Source organism: Sorex araneus, chromosome 3 (genome assembly GCF_027595985.1).
Source record: "Sorex araneus isolate mSorAra2 chromosome 3, mSorAra2.pri, whole genome shotgun sequence".
NCBI classification, from domain to species: domain Eukaryota; kingdom Metazoa; phylum Chordata; class Mammalia; order Eulipotyphla; family Soricidae; genus Sorex; species Sorex araneus.
Window position 1 is genome coordinate 147,172,653 of NC_073304.1, and position 17,880 is coordinate 147,190,532.

The 17,880-nt window shown below is 40.4% G+C and overlaps 1 protein-coding gene across 1 annotated transcript in view; it reads right to left on the reverse strand.

Moving 5' to 3' along the window:
- The window catches only part of SPAG17 (sperm associated antigen 17), a 317,179-nt gene that overhangs the window by 85,950 nt on the left and 213,349 nt on the right, over positions 1-17,880 (reverse strand). Inside the window, exons 25-28 of the mRNA XM_055132151.1 lie at positions 13,254-13,423; positions 8,888-9,005; positions 3,571-3,746; positions 657-816 (exon numbers count right to left, since the gene is read on the reverse strand). Of these exons, the coding sequence (XP_054988126.1) occupies positions 657-816; positions 3,571-3,746; positions 8,888-9,005; positions 13,254-13,423 (624 nt within the window). The remainder of the gene's footprint in view (positions 1-656; positions 817-3,570; positions 3,747-8,887; positions 9,006-13,253; positions 13,424-17,880) is intronic.

The following is a 17,880-nucleotide window of genomic DNA, read 5'->3' on the forward strand; positions in this document are numbered from 1 at the left end:
ATTTGAGGAAGTAGACCTTTCCCTACGAGTGGTGGGAGTGCAAATCAGATGCTGTCTCTGAGGAGAGCAGGTCTGCAGGTACAGTATGGCGGACACTGCTGGTTGCCTCACCATTTTTCTTACTAGTTGGACTCAGATTCTAAGAAAAAAGGAAAAACAGTGTTAGACTATTCTAGTCATTCCAGTCCCTGACCAGGTCTAGACAGTGAGGTGTAAGGGTTGTGAATTCTGGATTCTGGAAGCAATTTCTTCCCTGATAAGGAGACACACATGGAAGCTTTTGTGTTTACCTATGTTCCTTTCTGCGGTGGTATCCTGCCACTCTGAGGAAAGTTAGAGCCCCAGGGATGCCTGCCAGAGCCTTGGCATCACCACTTTGTGAAACCAACCCTCAGACAACAGGCAGGTAAGAGCTAATCTTGTGTAAGAGCATACAGTGAGGCAGGAGAATATCTACTCCTTATGACCAAGAGAAAAAGCAATTCTTGACAGAGTTCTGAAACACAGTGCACTTACAATTGCCACTCATGTATATGATAGTACATGATATATGGATGCACCTCTCTATGAAATTATTCATAGATGAGAAATATAATAATAGTATTGATCAATGTCACTTGAAGGCTTTATTAAAGCTGATCAGAATCAATCATTACCTTTCTTCGGAACAGGATCAAAAGGTGCAATTTCTGATTTCTGCTGAGAGACGTTATCCATCATGTCAACACTGTTGTGAAGGCTTGCTGTCGCCTCAGGAGGGGGACAAATGGGTCCTGGGTCAGGACTACTGCTCACAGCACCGTTTGCAAAGAGAATCTGAAAGAAAAAAAATGTCTAGCCTTCTAAGAAGGAAAAGGCTGGTTAATCACAAACGCTATGTGAAATTAAGGGTTTGAACAGGTTTAAATGAAAATTAACCCAAAGATTAATCACAAAGCACATTCAAATGTATATTTGGAGCACAGAGTCAATCGCTTACTCATCAGTGCAGTGATACTCTACTATGGTTATCGTTAGCCTTCTATTTCTTTTCTTTTCTGTTTCTTGTTTGAATTTGCTGTTTCAGATTCAACCCCAAATGCCAAATCCAAATCCAGCACTGTTTTAATTCTAACTTTTTTTGTCCATCCAGATCTGTGGTCAACAAAGTACTGGATGGGGATTAGAGGAACCCTGGAGTGTCCCCTGGCCCTCTCCCCTCCACTGTAGCAACCATCTCTACCCTGTACTTAAGACAGAAATACCATTTTCTGTGCTAATTATGAATAAGTATGGGAGCTGCTTGGAACACAGGAGTGAGGGCAGCAAGGCAGTTCTGTTGGGGTTCCTTTGCAAAGATTATGTTTCCTTGCCAATGTCCACCCTAGCAATGCCCAGGTATATGGGTTACTGGCTGACCATGGGCTCTGTTCCATCCTTCCCTTGCCCTCTTCATTTATAAAAATTTTCTGTCTTTTATTGGGTTGCCTTGAGTATTGTTTCTTTCCCATTTATCACTTTTACCCCATGCAACTGAAAAATTATCCACTCTATTTCATTTTTCTAGTGACTACATTAAATATGTGTCATTCCAAAGCGTTTAGTTTCCTAAAAGCCTCTCTGGCTTGGACAAGCACGGCAGGTGTTGAGTAGCAACACTTCCCAGTCAGCAGGACGAGGGACCAGCACCAGTGTTGCTAATCAGAATCCCAAAATTCAGCAAGTTCTTATGCTTTTACTGATTCTGTTAGAAATTTTTAGGAATCGTTTATTCATCAAGTACTAAAGTTGCACCAGGAAATACTCAAATGACTTTTTTCCCTTTGTTTTTTGGGTCACACCTGACGATGGTCAGGGCCTACTGCTGGCGTTGCAATCAGGGATCACCTCAAGCTCATGGGACCATGCGGGATGCTGGGGAATAGACCTGGGTAAGCCGCAGGCAAGGCAGACACTCTATCAGCTATAACCTCTCTCCAACCCCTCCAAATTATTTTTTTTAAAATAGTATCAATCCTCTGATAAGACTAAGCCTAGTTATAGCCTCTTATAGCCTAGTCCTCCCTCTCAGAGAACCTGGCAAGGTACCGAGAGCATCCTGCCCGCATGGCAGAGCTAGGCAAGCTCTCCGTGGCATATTTGATATGCCAAACACAGTAACAATGATGGGTCTCATTCCCCTTACCCTGAAAGAACCTCCAATGCGGTACCACTGGGAAGGACGGGTAAAGAGAGGCTGGTAAAATCTCAGGGCTAGGACAAATGGAGACGTTACTGTTGCCCCCTTGAGAAAATTGATGATCAATGGGATGACAGTGATACAATGATACAGTATCAATTCTAATTAGCTCTTGGTGTTATTTAATCTCAGAATTTTTTAAAAGTTCTGAGTAGATGCCTTTTATTTCCCCCTATATTCCCTGTATTTTGTTCTTTTGGAAATTCTATTTCATTGATCCTCTTTCAATACCTCAACATTTTCCTCTTCCACCATAATTCACTTCTCATAATCTTTCACAATTGTTACTTTTTGTTTTGGATTGAGCCCAGGACCTCATACATGTGATATATGTACTGTGTTCCTGAGTCATATTGCACCCTTGGCCTCTACAATTGTTAGTTTTAATATCTAAGAGCTCTTGAATTTTTCCCAAAAGAGTGTCGAAAAATCATTTTTATGTACTGCCAATGTCTCAATGCCTCAAGTGCCTGAATTTAGATTCTATTACTTTTATTCATTTTCAAGACTTTAAAAATTACTCTTATTGCTAGATGTTATTTCTCTAATTGAATTTTGTATTATTCTTTAATAGCGTGGCGTTTCTCACAGATGGATGATTGCTGGATTCATGGTTATATTTCCCACTGAAAAGTCAATTTACTTCCCTTGTGGGGTCATGTCTAAGAGAAGCTTCTTGCCTGTGAAAACGGGGTGGGGAGACATCATCAGAGCAGGACACATGACTTCTGGTCATTAGGGTTTCTGGTTCTCATCTTCTAGAAAGTAATGTAACCTGGCTGTTAACCTGATGTTCTGAACCCAGGGCTCCATATGTGGAACATCTGTGTTTGAACTTTCATTTAGACTTTTAATTTCACAGCAAGGGTTTTTTTCTCTCTTGCAGCAAAAGTAATAAGTTACATGTTGTTTATTTTAAAAAATGACAGGACCAGGAATAGGTCTCAGGCCTCATCTGGGGTAGGCACGTTCTCTACCATTTAAGCCATCTTTCCAGATTATCTACATTTTAGCCATACTCATAGTTCTTCACAATATGATCCCATCCCATTTTCTAGAATTCTCCCAGTCTTCAGATTCTTGAATAAAACAATTTGTTATTATTCAGTATTGGTGCAAATTCCTTATATTTTAATATTTTTCTATTATTTGAAGATGGGAAGAGAGAAGGAGGGTAAGTAAACATTATGTTCTCTCTGCAATCCTGGATCTCAGAAAGATAAATTGATTTTGCATTTGTTTTGGAATGGTAATGCCATTCCATTTTCAACTGAGTGGTTTCTTTTTCCCTACTCAAAGCTAGGTTTACTTTGTGGCAAAAGAGGAGTAAGTTATCTGGTATTCTTTTTTACCTCTGTGGACCCGTCCAACATGTATTTGATGACAGTGCCTTGACTGGTGATGACTCTCGACACCTCCTGCTCCACCAGTGGCCTCTCCTTGTAGAACTCGGAGTGCTTCACTTTCTGGGGGTAGCTCTGTCGAACCATGATGTCACAAACAGGGTCCTCATCCATAATAAATTGATCTAAAAAAAAAAGCTTTACTGTGGCCTGGGGAATGCTGTGCCTGGTTGGAATTTCATCCTCTCCAGCAGTTATTCTTATTCTTTTGCCTGCCTCTAGATAACAGTGCAGTTTCATATCACTGCGACTGAAAATACTGGACCTCTTCTGACTTTGTGATGGTGAGATGTAGCAAATAAGGTACCAATATTTACGGGGCATCTTCCTTCTTCATGTATAAGCCATTCTCCCTCAGCAAATCTGGGGCATTTCAGGGCAAAATTAGGAAGGCATTTGGCTACTGTCTTTGATGTGCCCCCCCACCCCGGCCGTGGTACACACGTTTCTCTTTGAAAAGCTTTTGCACTGGATGACTTGTCTGGTGAACTCATGTTGTTTGGAGCCGCAGGGGAGGTCACTGACCCAGAGCTTGCTCTTCCTAAGCCATTCATCAATTTGCCAAGTTATCATAACCTCCTCATTTCTAACAAATCCAGATTTTGTGCCGCATGTTTGCTCTTTGCTGACTACCAAAGACAAAAGAGCTGAATCAACCCTTCAAAAGAGGATCATACTATTGAGAATTTCTGGCACACGGGAGTGACTCAGTGTTTGCCGAGCAATTTCCCTTTTTAGTGTTTAAGGTGGTTTGTTAATATGCAATGATGGTGTTTGAGAACGATAGCAGGCTGGTAATAAAATGCTTTGGAATAAGGGCCCTTTGTGATGCCTTACCTCAAACCAGAGAAGTAATAACAATGATAAAATAATAAACATTCATTGAGAAATTTTTCTATGCTATGTATTTTATTTTTATGTTATCCAATTCAGCCCAATTCCCCTTTAAGTAGACACTTGATTTCTGCAGAGTTTTCAGATGGAAAAATGGAGGTTGGGCTGCATTATAACATCCCCAAAGTCACAGAGCCAGTATGTGGCAGAACTGTGATTTGAACAAGTCTGTGTGTGAACTGTTTGCTTCTTTTGGTTTTAGGGGCCACACCCAGTGGTGCTCAGGGTTTATTCCTGGCCCTGTGCTTACGGATTACTCCTGGTGGCCTTGAGGGACCACATGTGGTTCAAGGGATTGAACCCTGGTTGGGCATGCCAGGCAAATGTCTTACCTGTCATTCTATTTGCTACAGCCCCCAAACTATTTTTTTATGCTATAAAACAACCATCCTTACTATTACCAAAAATCTTACATTAGAATAATAAATTTCAAGGTAGAAGGTATTTTCTCACTTAATAAGCACACCAATCCTGGTTGATATATAGAAAAAATATGTTTTTTTAATTTCTTAAGAGTTTTTAGTGAATATGATTGTGATAATGTCTATCTTAACATTCAAGGAAATATAGTGTCATATGAGTTGCCCACCTAAAATCACTAATCATGTTTCAACATATATTAATAATCATAATGTATCAATAGGTGTATTTTTTTGCATTTTTTTATTTTATTGAATCACCATGTAGAAAATTACAATGCTTTCAGGTTTAAGTCTCAGTTATACAGTGCTGAAATAACCATCCCTTCACCAGTACCCATATTCCACCACCAAAGAAAAAACAAACAAAAACACCAAAAACCCAGTATACCTCTCATCCCACCCCCCCACCCCCGAACTGATAAGTTTCACTTTACTTTCTCTTTACTTTTGTTATATTCAATATTTCAACAAAAACCTCACTATTATTGTTAGGAGTTCCCCACTAGAGTCAGACCTGTTGTGAAGAGATATGAGGTTTTGGATTTCTGTATTTTAGCAACTAAGTCCAGGGAAATTTCTTCCAGATATTGGATCATTGCAAGCTTGTAACTCTCATCTGTGGTCCTCATAATATGGTGGTCACCACGCCCTTCACCCCCGGCAAGGAAAAAGGCAAGAGAAATACCTTTCCCCTCCCGAGCAGGCATGGGGCTGTGGCTTAGTTCTCAATCTGGAGACATTCTGCCAGTACCAATAGTAGTTTAGCTGGCCTCTGGAGTCATGCTTATGCAGCTGCGGAGAGGCTGCACATATGTGGCCCCCAGGATCACATCTCGGCGGCCAGCAAATATACTTTTGTGACTTATTTTATGACTTATCCAAGCATCACCCACGAAAGAACCTGTCTCAGCTTTTTCTTTTTAGATCACATTATTTTTCTCCCTTTGTCCCAAACTGATGAAGATACTGCTACTTATTTTGGTAGCTACTGTTGCAATTTTGTTCAGAGTAAAGATTCAAAATGTATGGAGAAAAATTAAATATGCTTTGTAGACAGAATGTGAGGCATGTGAACTACCTCACATGCTGAACTACCTTTCTGACTCCAAAGTAATTGTGAGCCACACTGTTTTCCCTGCCATAAGAATGACAATGACAGGACTCTGCACCAGGCTGTTTTCACTTGGGGCGCCCCAGAGGGGGGCGGGTGAGAAACCCCCCTACCCCAAGGGACCCAGCCCTGGCAGCCAACCTCCACTACTCACCCACCGCCAAGCTCCAGGCAGCTTTCCAGACACATTATAAAGACACTTCCTACCCATTTTCCATAATTACCACACCATATCTGATGGAGTTCAGACAGCAGGCAACAAATCGTAGCATATTTGATATGCCAAAAACAGTAACAAATCTCACAATAGAGACGTTACTGGTGCCCGCTCCAGCAAATCGATGAGCAATGGGATGACAGTGATATATATATATATATGTGTGTGTGTGTATATATATGTATATATATACATATATATATACACACATACCTCTCAGAGAGCCCAGCAAGCTACTGATAGTATCCTGTCTGTACAGGCAGAGTCTGGCAAGCTACCTGTAGCATATTTGATATGCCAAAAACAGTAACGATAAGTAAGGAGAGGCTGCTAAAATCTCAGGGAGGCTGGGAGGAATAGAGACGTTACTGGTGCCCGCTCGAGTAAATCAACGAACAACGGGATGACAGTGATACAGTGATAAGAATAAAAATAGTATAATATTATACTATGAAAATAGTATAATGAAATTAATATACAAAACAGACAAAACAGGTATTATCCTGGGTTGACAAGAGGGCGAATGAATCAAACAAATAAATATGCTCTGCTTTTGAACTTGAAACAAATTACACCTATCAGTATTCTCTCTCTCTCTCTCTCTCTCTCTCTCTCTCTCTCTCTCTCTCTCTCTCTCTCTTTCTCTCTCTCTCTCTAATTTTTGGGTCACACCCAGAGAGGCTCAGAATCCTGGCTCTGAATTCAGGATTTACTTCCCAATGAGGCTTGGGGGTAAAACATGGGATGTCAGGGATTGAACTCAGGTGGATATGTACAAGGCAGGCACCTTACCCATTGTACTGTCTCTCTAGCCTGGATACTGCAGTATCCTTAACGTAATTCCCAAACCCAGATAGCACCTTTGATTTTAGTCTGGTAGTACACACAACTGGTCCCATCATAAAAAACAGAATTTGTAACTAGAAACAAGTATTATAATTCCCAAAGTCAAGTGAAAAAAAAATGAAACCAAGTAGATCAACAATACCATCCAGTTTTCTTTCATTTGGCTGGCAAGCAAACACAACACTGAATTGTTTTTAAATAAGTATACTTTTTTTCTTTGATAGTAACATAAGCTATTTAATTATGAAAAATTCACAATCTACTGATACAATATTTATCAGATAGAGGAATATGGTAGAGGCAGAAGTAATTGAAAGGATTAGTTAGAATATCTTTAACTAGCTAGAATTCAAACTTTAATTCAGTATGTTCTTTGTTGTATCTTCAAATTCTACTGCATAGTGAGTTTTCTTTAAATATATTCAAGATTCAATCACCAAGGTGGGTGTCTCATTAATCTTAGCTAGGTGTCATGTGCAAAATTGACAAAAATAACAGAATCTATAAATTACATATTCATACTTGGAGCAAGACCAGTTTTCTGTGATCCATTAAAGGAGCCCTTCCCTTTACTTACTTGGCTCTCACTGCCCTTTGTTCTGAGAAGATCAGCAAAGCACTAGACCACAACTCTTTGTGAAATTACGGGACTCAAAACTGCAGAGTATAAAGGCACTTTCCATCACAGGACCAAGACCAAGAACAGCACTTTAGTCCTACCACTTAGGAATAAAGCTGTATACATCCACACTGAAATGTGTGCCACCTCAATTTCCTCACTCTGCTATTATTAGGATTTCACTTATGATATTTGTATTTTGTCATACATTTAGTATTTACTACTTAGATAATGCCTGGCCCATACTTAGTGCATTAAAAAATTGGTTAATTGGCCCTGACGAGGCCTTGAGTTGCCGCCCACGAACTGCTTCTCCGGCTCCTAAATGGCCATGATCTTAGAGGCACACAAACCAATCTCAGAATTCAGTGGCTTTTGGCAGAAATCCCTCCAGACTTATTACTTAAATATCAGAAATCCAAAATCATGATAGTGGCCGTGCAACATCATATGCTCTTCATAATCAGCAATAAAAAGCAAATTATCTAATGATACCTTTTCAGCACATCTGATAGTTGGGGAAAATTCCAAATAATAACGATGGATCTTTTGTCAAAATATTGAATGTGATCAAAGTGGAGAGAGAGAAAAGTGGAAATTATCTGCCACATACGTGGGGGGAGGGTTGGGATGGGCGTATACTGGGGTTCTTGGTGGTGGAACATGTGCACTGGTGAAGGGATGGGTGTTTGATCATTGTATGACGGAGACTTAAACTGGAAAGCTTTGTAACTGTTCTCAAGGTGATTCAATAAATTTAAAAAAAAAAGTTGGTTAATTGAACTGCCTGAAGAGGACCTGGAGAGACAACAATAACAGAACATTTGTCTTGCACACACCAACCTGGGTTTGATCCCTGGTATGACATATATATTCCCCCACGCCTGCCATGAGTGACCTCTGGACACAGAGCCAGGAGTAAATCTGAAGCACCAGTGGGTTCTCTCCTCAAAAAAATTTTTTTAAACCATGATGGTGGGTGTGGTGTTAAGATGATGTATGTGATCAACTATTAGCAACAGTGCTATGTAGCACCTCAATATGATGGTTGACAATAAGTTAGCTTAACTGATGAAAAGTGCAAACTTTTGCTGCCCATTTATTGTCCTTAAAATGGTTTTCTCTTCTATTTTCTTGCCCTCTCCAAGAGTTCTCACCTGAGTACTCTTGCCCCAGGAAGGTAACCAGGAGTCCATTGGGGCAAGATACATTAAGGTTTTGGAAAGTGGGAGCAAAGGGAATGTCTTCAATAACAATTTCTGGTTCTGTTTCTTCCTGAAATAGTTAAAAATTAATTGTAAATAAATTAATTGTCATTTTCTGAACAAGTTATTTATTTATAGATGAGTCATTGTCTATATTGTTCTGCGTTTCCTTCATCACAGACAAAAACATGAACAAGTAGTTAAAAATATATGAAACACACAAACCTGAGAAAAAAAGCTTATGAAATCCTTTTGTAAAATGAACAAAAATGCTCAAACTAGAAACCTGCCAACACAAATCTAGTATTATACAAAAAAATCAACAATTTCCCACCATCCACCACCCATCATCATTTAAAAAATTGCTTTTCTTTTTTAAATTTAATTAATTATTATTATTTTTTATTCCTCTCGGAGAGCCTGGCAAGCTACCAAGAGTATTCCATCTGCACAGCAGAGCCTGACATATGACCCATGGCATATCCGATATGCCAAAAACAGTAACATCAAGTCTCACAATGGAGATGCTACTGGTGCCCGCTCGAGCAAATCCATGATCAACAGGACGACAGTGCTACAGTGTTACAAATTTTATTTTTATAAAGTTGTTCACAATAATTCATTACATTTAATATTCAAGCACCAATCCCACCACCACTGCATCTACCCACCACCATATTTTGAATGTTTCTACCCCAAATCCCAAACCATGCCCCCAAAGTAAAACTGAAATAATTAATTTTGTATTGCTTGTTATGAATAATCTGCTAAAGATGGTCCAAAAATAGTTTCCTTAGAGGAAAGTGTGTGGAGATTGCTGTATTTCACCCTGGAGCCAATAAGCCCTTGCATAAGAGATTACCAACATGTTTGTTAAAGGTTTACCTCTGTGTGTGTGTGTGTGTGTGTGTGTGTGTGTATGTGTGTGTGTTCCCCCTGAGATTGGTTGCCTTATACTTTAAACCCTGTCGAGTGTGGTGTGATACTCTTGGTACATCAGTGGTATAGAGTAGGAGTTGTGCAGCAATTCTAGTTTGAAATATGGTAATATAGTAGATTCACTCATGGGTGAGACTTCTCAGAGCCTGTGGAGAGTGGCTGTCAGCATGACGCCAATTGTGTTCTGGAGTTTTTTGGCTGCGTTGTTGGGCCATTCTTTTTTTCTTTTCTTTTTGGGTCACACCTGCTGATGTGCAGGGGTTACTTCTGGCTCATGCACTCAGGAATTACCCCTGGCGATGCTCAAACTAAAATGCTCAAACTAAAAACCTGCCAACACAAATCTAGTATTATACAAAAAAATCAACAATTTCCCACCATCCACCACCCATCATCATTTAAAAAATTGCTTTTCTTTTTTAAAATTCAATTAATTATTTGTCTTTTATTCCTCTCGGAGAGCCTGGCAAGCTACCAAGAGTATTGTCTACCAAGGGGGACAATATGGGATGCTGGGAATTGAACCCAGGTCAGCTGCATACAAGGCAAATGCCTTACCTGCTGTGCTATCACTCCAGCCCCTGGGCCATTCTTGAGGCTGGTGGGGCTCTTCCAGGGTGGGGAGGGGAACTTACCCGCCCCCCTCCATCCCCTGCCCCCACAAGCTGCCGAGAATGAGACAGCCCCGTGTGTGGTCAGGAGGCATCTCTGTGGCATGTCATTCTATGTTGCTTTCTTTGAAAAGCTTTAAAAAATATTGATTACCTACTGATTCTTTCAATACATTTTTTTTGGTGTGGGGGGTACACCCAGTATTTCTCAGGGGTTACTCCTGACCTTGTACCCAGGGATCACTCCTGGTGAAACTCTGGGGACCATACATGATTTCAGGGATTGAACCTAGGTTGATTGTGTGCAAGACAAGTGCCCTCCCCATTATACTATTGTTGGCTATTAACCCTAGTGTTTCAGGTGTCACCAGTGAAATGCACTATTTCCTCCCCCAAAACAAGCATATAATACTCTTAGGAGCACCCCTAATACCACGAGTTTATCTTTAACCTTTCCCTTGTGCTTTACCTCTCATTGTTATAATTTCCCAAGTTAGGCTTGGTTACTTATAAAGTAAAACCTGGTGATTCTGGACTTTGTATTTGTGGTGAATTGCCTGCTTTTCTATTTCCCCTATAACCTTTTCATATTTTGCTTTAGGACAGTGTTCTTCACTTAAACACAAAAAGACTGTTGATGCTATGCTCCTAATATTTAGAAATTGATTGACCCTGAAATTACTCCTGGGCAGTCATCATTACTACTTGACTCAGACTTTAGTTACTGTAGTTCTTAAGATCCCAGAACAGGTGATGGTCCCACCGTGGGACTTGGATGGACCTGGGGCAAGTGGCGGAGCTACCTGGGCATCGAAATGGGACAGTCTAGAAAGCAAAAAAGCACAATCTTGATTCAAGCCACTATAACTTAAAAGACAGAACTCCTGGGGAAAGGAAAGGCTAAATTGGGGGCTGGAGAGATAGCACAGTGCGTAGGGCATTTGCCTTGCACACAGCCAACCTGGGTTCGATTCCCAGCATCCCATATGGTCCCCTGAGCACCGCCTGGGGAAATTCCTGAGTGCAGAGCCAGGAGTAACCCCTGTGCATTGCCAGGTGTGACGCAAAAAAAAAAAAAAAAAAGGAAAGGCTAAATTGGCCCGAAGACTTAGTCTGGGATTTATGGTAAAGGCCTTGCTTGCCTTCAGAACCCACAGAACTAAGTTTTGGAATCTTTATCACATTTGTTTTTCCAAGTGAGTCTTATTCTGTGCTTTCTTCATTTCAATACCACAAAAGAGATTATTGTTCTAAGGTCATTCTCAGGCAGTGTTGAGAATTTTGATAAACTTGAGGAATTAGCTGGGCTTCTGTCCCCATCTGCTAAAGTCACTGAATTCCTGTTTTCTCATTACTTCTAATGGTTGTGAGCACTAGGAGTAGAACTTCAAACGCAGATCCTTTGGGCAGAGATCCTGCCTGCTGCTCACTAAATCATTCTCCTATTTCGACCTCTATTTATTTCTGGCCACCACGGCTACCTTGTGAGGAATTTCTGGTAGAGACAGTGGGGGTGAAAGTAGGTAAAAAAAATCTCTTGGTGGGGTCTTGTGGTGGAGGCTGCGTCTACAGAGAGACCCTGTCAGTTCACAGCAGGACGTTTAAGTGTGGAGGGTAGATGGGGCCTGGGGTGTGGACCTGAGGAGAGGCAGAGATTGGTGGCTGCAGGATGGAAGAGAAGGAAATCTGCTCATGGAAGGGCTGGATGGGGAGGGCTGCCGTTAGCCAGGAAGTCAACCTCACCTGGAGAATGAATGAGCAAGCAGAGGTCTGGGGTGTGGATGTGAACCTTCAGAGATGGCGAAGGTCAGGCCCAAATTCTATTTAATATTAGAACAAGAATTTTTATTTAACAAGAATTGATTGGTGGCTTCTTTCAATCCCTCTCCTAGAGCCTCCTTTATATATTCTTCTATTAGGAAGATGATTAGATTCAAAGTGTGTGTGTGCGTGTGTGTGTGTGTGTGTACGTGTCTATGTGTGTACGTGTGTGTGTCCAAATTTAGTAAAGGATTGGAGACAGAGGCTTGCTCTTTAACCAAAAGTGGATTGTCCCTTAGTTCTCCTAAATTTGTCATACATTGCTAAGTCCAAACCTGTCATATGAAAGTCCAAAACTGACTTTCATTGTCAGTTATCAAGCACGAGCATCCTCTTCTAATTATTCCAAGGAGCAAAGTTAAGTGTTGGGTGGGTCCAGGGGGCTCCTGGTAGAAGGATACCTTGAAATCACTGGTGTCTGTATAAGGGATTTTTTTATCAGCCCCAGCGATTTCTGATTGCAGTTGGAGTTCCTGGAACCTGCTCAAAAGTGCCAGAACTAACCTACCCTTAATCACGCATTCCTCCTGTGAATCTTCTACCTGAGGGTTTTAATAATCCTCTTTTCAGCCTGATTCTCATGATCTCTGTATTTTCTTTCGCTCAGCTTGTTCCCAGACCTTTCATTAAGTACTTAAAATAAGGAATTTAAAATAAGAACCTGACCAACTCAAAGCAAACTACAAGGGTGGAAAAAAGATTGAATTTGCTAGTTCCGTTTCTGACTTGGAATGCATGATTTGAGACCCTTTGTATAAGACAATACATAGAGTAAACTCTTTCTGTTTCAAATCCCTTGCCCATTCAAAGTTGAAACGTAAGGACATGTTAATGCATCTGTATAATACTATGAATACACTGCAATTATGCTACTGACATAATCAAGATTTTTTTCTAAGGCAGAAATAGAGTTTGGCCATGGATGTTAAGGTTTGAGGCCCATGTACCTTTTTCTCCTCTTCTTTTGGTGACTCCTCTTCTTTAAGAGAATCTTTGGGTTTCTCTTTGCCCTTTTTCCCTTTTCCTTTGACTTGGGGGACGACTACGACAGGAATGACGGTTGGTGTAAGTGCTGATGGGATATCCAGCATTGTTTCCAAGTTAGGGTCTTTAACATCTATACAGAAAAGGAGACAGTCAATGAAACATTTATATCTGATAGGATTGCTACATGAGGTCTGCATCTAATTCATGTAAGTTGGCATCAATTTTTGCATTGCTGACTACCATTTGCCAGTTGTACAGATTTCCTTGTTGCTTTAACTAACTAGTTCCCACTCATCTATCTCAGTTATACTTTCTCTCTGAAGTATTATATAGCTGTTCCCAGAAATACCTAAATATATTGTGTATAAACATCTACCTACAGAGATTAATTTACATATTGAAAAGACATACCATGATTTTACTCATCTTAATGACTCAATACTGGCAAGTTGCATAAACTACAGGAAGTTCTCTGTATAAGTTACTCATAGTTACATGAATTTACTTCTCTCTTCCATCTCCATTCATTTACTTACTCAGTAAATAATTATGGAGTGCTTACTTTTATGTACCATGAATTGAATAGCTATTCTGAATGAGACTACAGAAAATTAAATAGTGAGTAGTTAACATACCATGAGTAGAATGTTGTGTACTGAGTCTGTTGTACAGAAAACCAAAGAAAGGGGCATCGAACAGAATTTTTCAGTATGACCTACACTTTGGTTATCTGAACAGTTTGATTTTTCACCAATTTTCCACCACTCTTCTATACTACTCAGTTTTCACATTACTATTCCTGGTGTCTTGAACCCCTTTTCTTTGATTCTTTGCCTACATAATTCCAACTTCCCTCCAAAGACCCAGGTCTTTTTCTACTGTTATTTCTGTGAAGCATTTCTCACAGCAAGTGACCTATAAGCTGACATCTGAAGAATGGGAGGAAGTTAAGTCGTTGAATGTAATGGTGTAACTGGCAGAAGAAAGTTTTCTAAGCAGCACAGCATGCATAAGCAAAGGCCAGAGATAAGGAAAAGCACATCAAAAACTAAACACAGAAAGATTGGGTACCCAAGAGATAGAATGCACACCAACAGTTGAATGAATAAATGAATGTGTTTATATATATGAATAATATATATATATACATACACACATACACACACTACAGATGCACATTATCATATATCACTTACTAAAGAGGGTATTTTCTGAGAAACATGTTGCATGATTTTGTCATTGTGCAATATCAGTGTAATTATACGGAACTAGGTGATATAACCTACTATACACCTAGACTATATTGTTTTGCCTGTTTAGATATGTTATTTATATGTTATTGACTGGAAATTGTTAAGCCATTCATCATCTTTGTTTGTATATACAATGGAATACTTTCAGCCTTGAAAAAGGACGTTATAGGGCTGAAGATATAGTACAGTGGACAGGGCACTTCCCTTGCACAAGACCAACCCAGGTATGACCTCTGGCATTCCATTTGGTCCCCTGAGTATTGCCAGGAGTAACTCCTGAGTGCAGAGCCAGGAGCAACCTCTGAGCATTGCTGGATTCACGTCTCTCCCACCAAAAACAAACAAACAAACAAAAAGTCTGTAATATGTGAAAACATGTATTGTCCTTGAGGACACTGTGCTAAATAAAATAATTAAGTCACTGAAATATATTTCAGATTCCACTTATATTAGATACCTAAACAGCCAAATTAAGGGCCAAGCATTCGAACAATGGGTAGGGTGCTTGCCTTGCATGTGGCCATTCCTGGTTCTATCTCTAGCACCACATATGGTGCCCTGAGCCCCACCAGGGGTGATACCTGAGCCCAGAACTAGGAGTAAACCCAGAGCACTGCCAGGTGTGGCTCAACAAAAACCAAAAAGGCCAAATCACTAGAATCAGAATGTAAAATGACAGTTGCCAGAGTCTGAAAAGAAAAGCAGATGAGGAACATCTAGTCAGTGAACATGATGTTTCAGTTGATGAAGATAAATAAGCTTTAGAAAGCTATATATTGTCAATTGAGCATGATGGAGAATTGGATTAGAAATATGTTTAGCTATTAGCAGGTATCAGTTCTTAAATTTCAATATTATATCCACTTAAAGAATATACTAACTAGGCTATACACATTTTATTATCGTTTTTTACTATACACAGTTTAAAATGCAGTACTTCTACTGAAATTAAAAACATTTATTTTAGATGGAATGACTGCATATTAATTTAAGGAATAAAAAATAAGGAAAGAATTTAGGAAATATATCACAGTTGATAGGATATAAATATCTGAATTTATAATAAAGATAATCTATGTCCAGAAGGAACAGTATTTTTTATTTTAGGTCATAGCCAATAGTGCTCAGGGCTTATTCCTGGCTCTGTGCTCAGAGGACATTCCTGGAGGGTTTGTGGGACTATATGGGGTATCAGGGATCAAACCAGGGTTGTCTGCGTGCAAGGCAAGTGCCTTTCTCAGTGTAATATCACTCTGGCCCTGAGGGATAGTAATTTTTAATTACAATGTGGTAGACAATTTTTATAAATAATCTATAATCTGTTAGGTATCAAGTGACTTCACTTTTTAGTGGTTTAAAAATAAATCAAATATAAGATGAAAATACAACTTCCCCCACTCCAAATACAAGTATAATGGTCTGTGCAATTAACTAGAGTACTACAAAATTTGGTTCAAGGTATTACTTCACTTGTCACTTGTCATCCTATTGATTTTCGATTTGCTCGATCGGGCACCAGTAACATCTCCATTCATCCCTGTTTCATGCTAGTGTAGCCCTATGGCATCTGTTTGCTCTAGGAACATGAAGAGTCTCAAACCATTTGTTCAGGTTTTTGACGAAGAAGTCTGACCATCTTGTAGGTGGTCGGCCACTTGTCCTTTTGACATCCCAGTGAATCCAGTTGGTAATAGCTCTAGTTCAGCTATTAATCACATTATGTGACCGGTTCATCTGATTTTTCATGACTTGGTAAACGAGACAGAGTCCCTGATTCTTGATCGTTGATGGAGGTCAGACCTCTGGATTCTTTTCTCTCACTTGAGTGAAATGTGATATTCCAAGCATAGTTTTTCTGATTCCTCTTGGGATACCCGAATCATGTTCTTGTCCTGTTTTCATAGGGCCCAGATCTCTGAAGCATATGTTTGTGCAGGAAGAATGGTGGAGTCGAAAAGATGTGCCTGGAGCTGGAGGTTCTTCATCCTCTTAACCACTTATTTGATGCTCTTGAAGGTATTCCATGCTGCTCTCTTCCTCCTGTGACATTCTGGTGCCAAGTCATTCCTCATGTTGAGTTCTCAATTCAGGCACACATAGCTGCTGCATTCAGAGATGTTCATTCCGTTGAAAGCAAATGGAACATCATGGACTAGTTTTTCATGAACATTGTCTTGGTGAGACAATGCTCTGCATTCAGAGATGTTCATTCCGTTGAAAGCAAATGGAACATCAGGGACTTGGTTTTTCATGAACATTGTCTTGGTGAGATTCAGCTGCAGTCCGACCTTTCCACATTCATGGTTGAAATTGGCCAGCATTTGTGCCGATTGGCTAATTTTGGTGTCATTAGAACGATGTCATCAGCGAAGCAGAGGGGGTGTAGTTGCCAGTTGTCTATATCACTCCCATTTCTTCCCATTTCATGGTCTAAGGTAGTAATAATAATAAAGACCCTTGGGTGTGTAAAAACACAAAAGAGAAGAGGGCCCAGCGGGGCTCTCTCTCTCTCCCGCTGCCCGCGTTCGGTAGTCTCCAGCCGCTTCCCCCACCCCGGGGAGGTTGATGGTGATGATGAGGCAGGCGAAGGAAGGAAGAAGGCCAAACTGGTTGCTCGATCAGTTTATTTCGTTCTCTCTCTCTGCTTCTCTCCCGGTTCTCGATCATTCTCTGGATCTTCCTCTAATTCCCTTTCTGCCCCGCTCGCTCTCACTTCTTTCACCTTGTGCTCTGCTTATGTGTGTGCCACTGTGCTCTCTGTGTCTGAATCTCTGCGTCTGTCTCTCTGCGTCTGTCTCTCTGCGTCTGTCTCTCTGCGTCTATCTCTCTGTGCCTGTCTCTCTGCGCCTGTCTCTTTGCCTCTGCCTCTCTGTCTCTGCCTATCTGTGTCTTCTGTCTTCTTCCTCTGTCTTCTTCTTCTGTCTCCTTCTTCCTCTGTCTACCTTGTCTTCTTTCTCCTATCCCCGTCTCTTTTATCTCCCCTCAGTGCCCCACAGTCTTAGTTTATATAGCAAATTACATAGGGTGGTGACACAAAGGTGGGTTTAACATCAACAAATCAACAAAGAAGGGTTAGACCATTTCTTGAGGAGATTAACAAAATCTCATCTAAGGAAATCTCATCTGAGAAGATCCACTCAAGGGTGGGGGTCCAAACAAGGGTGTATCAGGGTGTGAGCTAGTAATCTACTTAAATAGTCATAGTAAATCTACTTCTAATATTTCTAGCAATGTCATTCTGTATGAGCACAGTAAGAGATATAACCTTAAAGTTTGGTTCTTCCTGAGGACATTCACTGTATAATCCAGACCACAGTCCTCAGGCCAGGTTAGT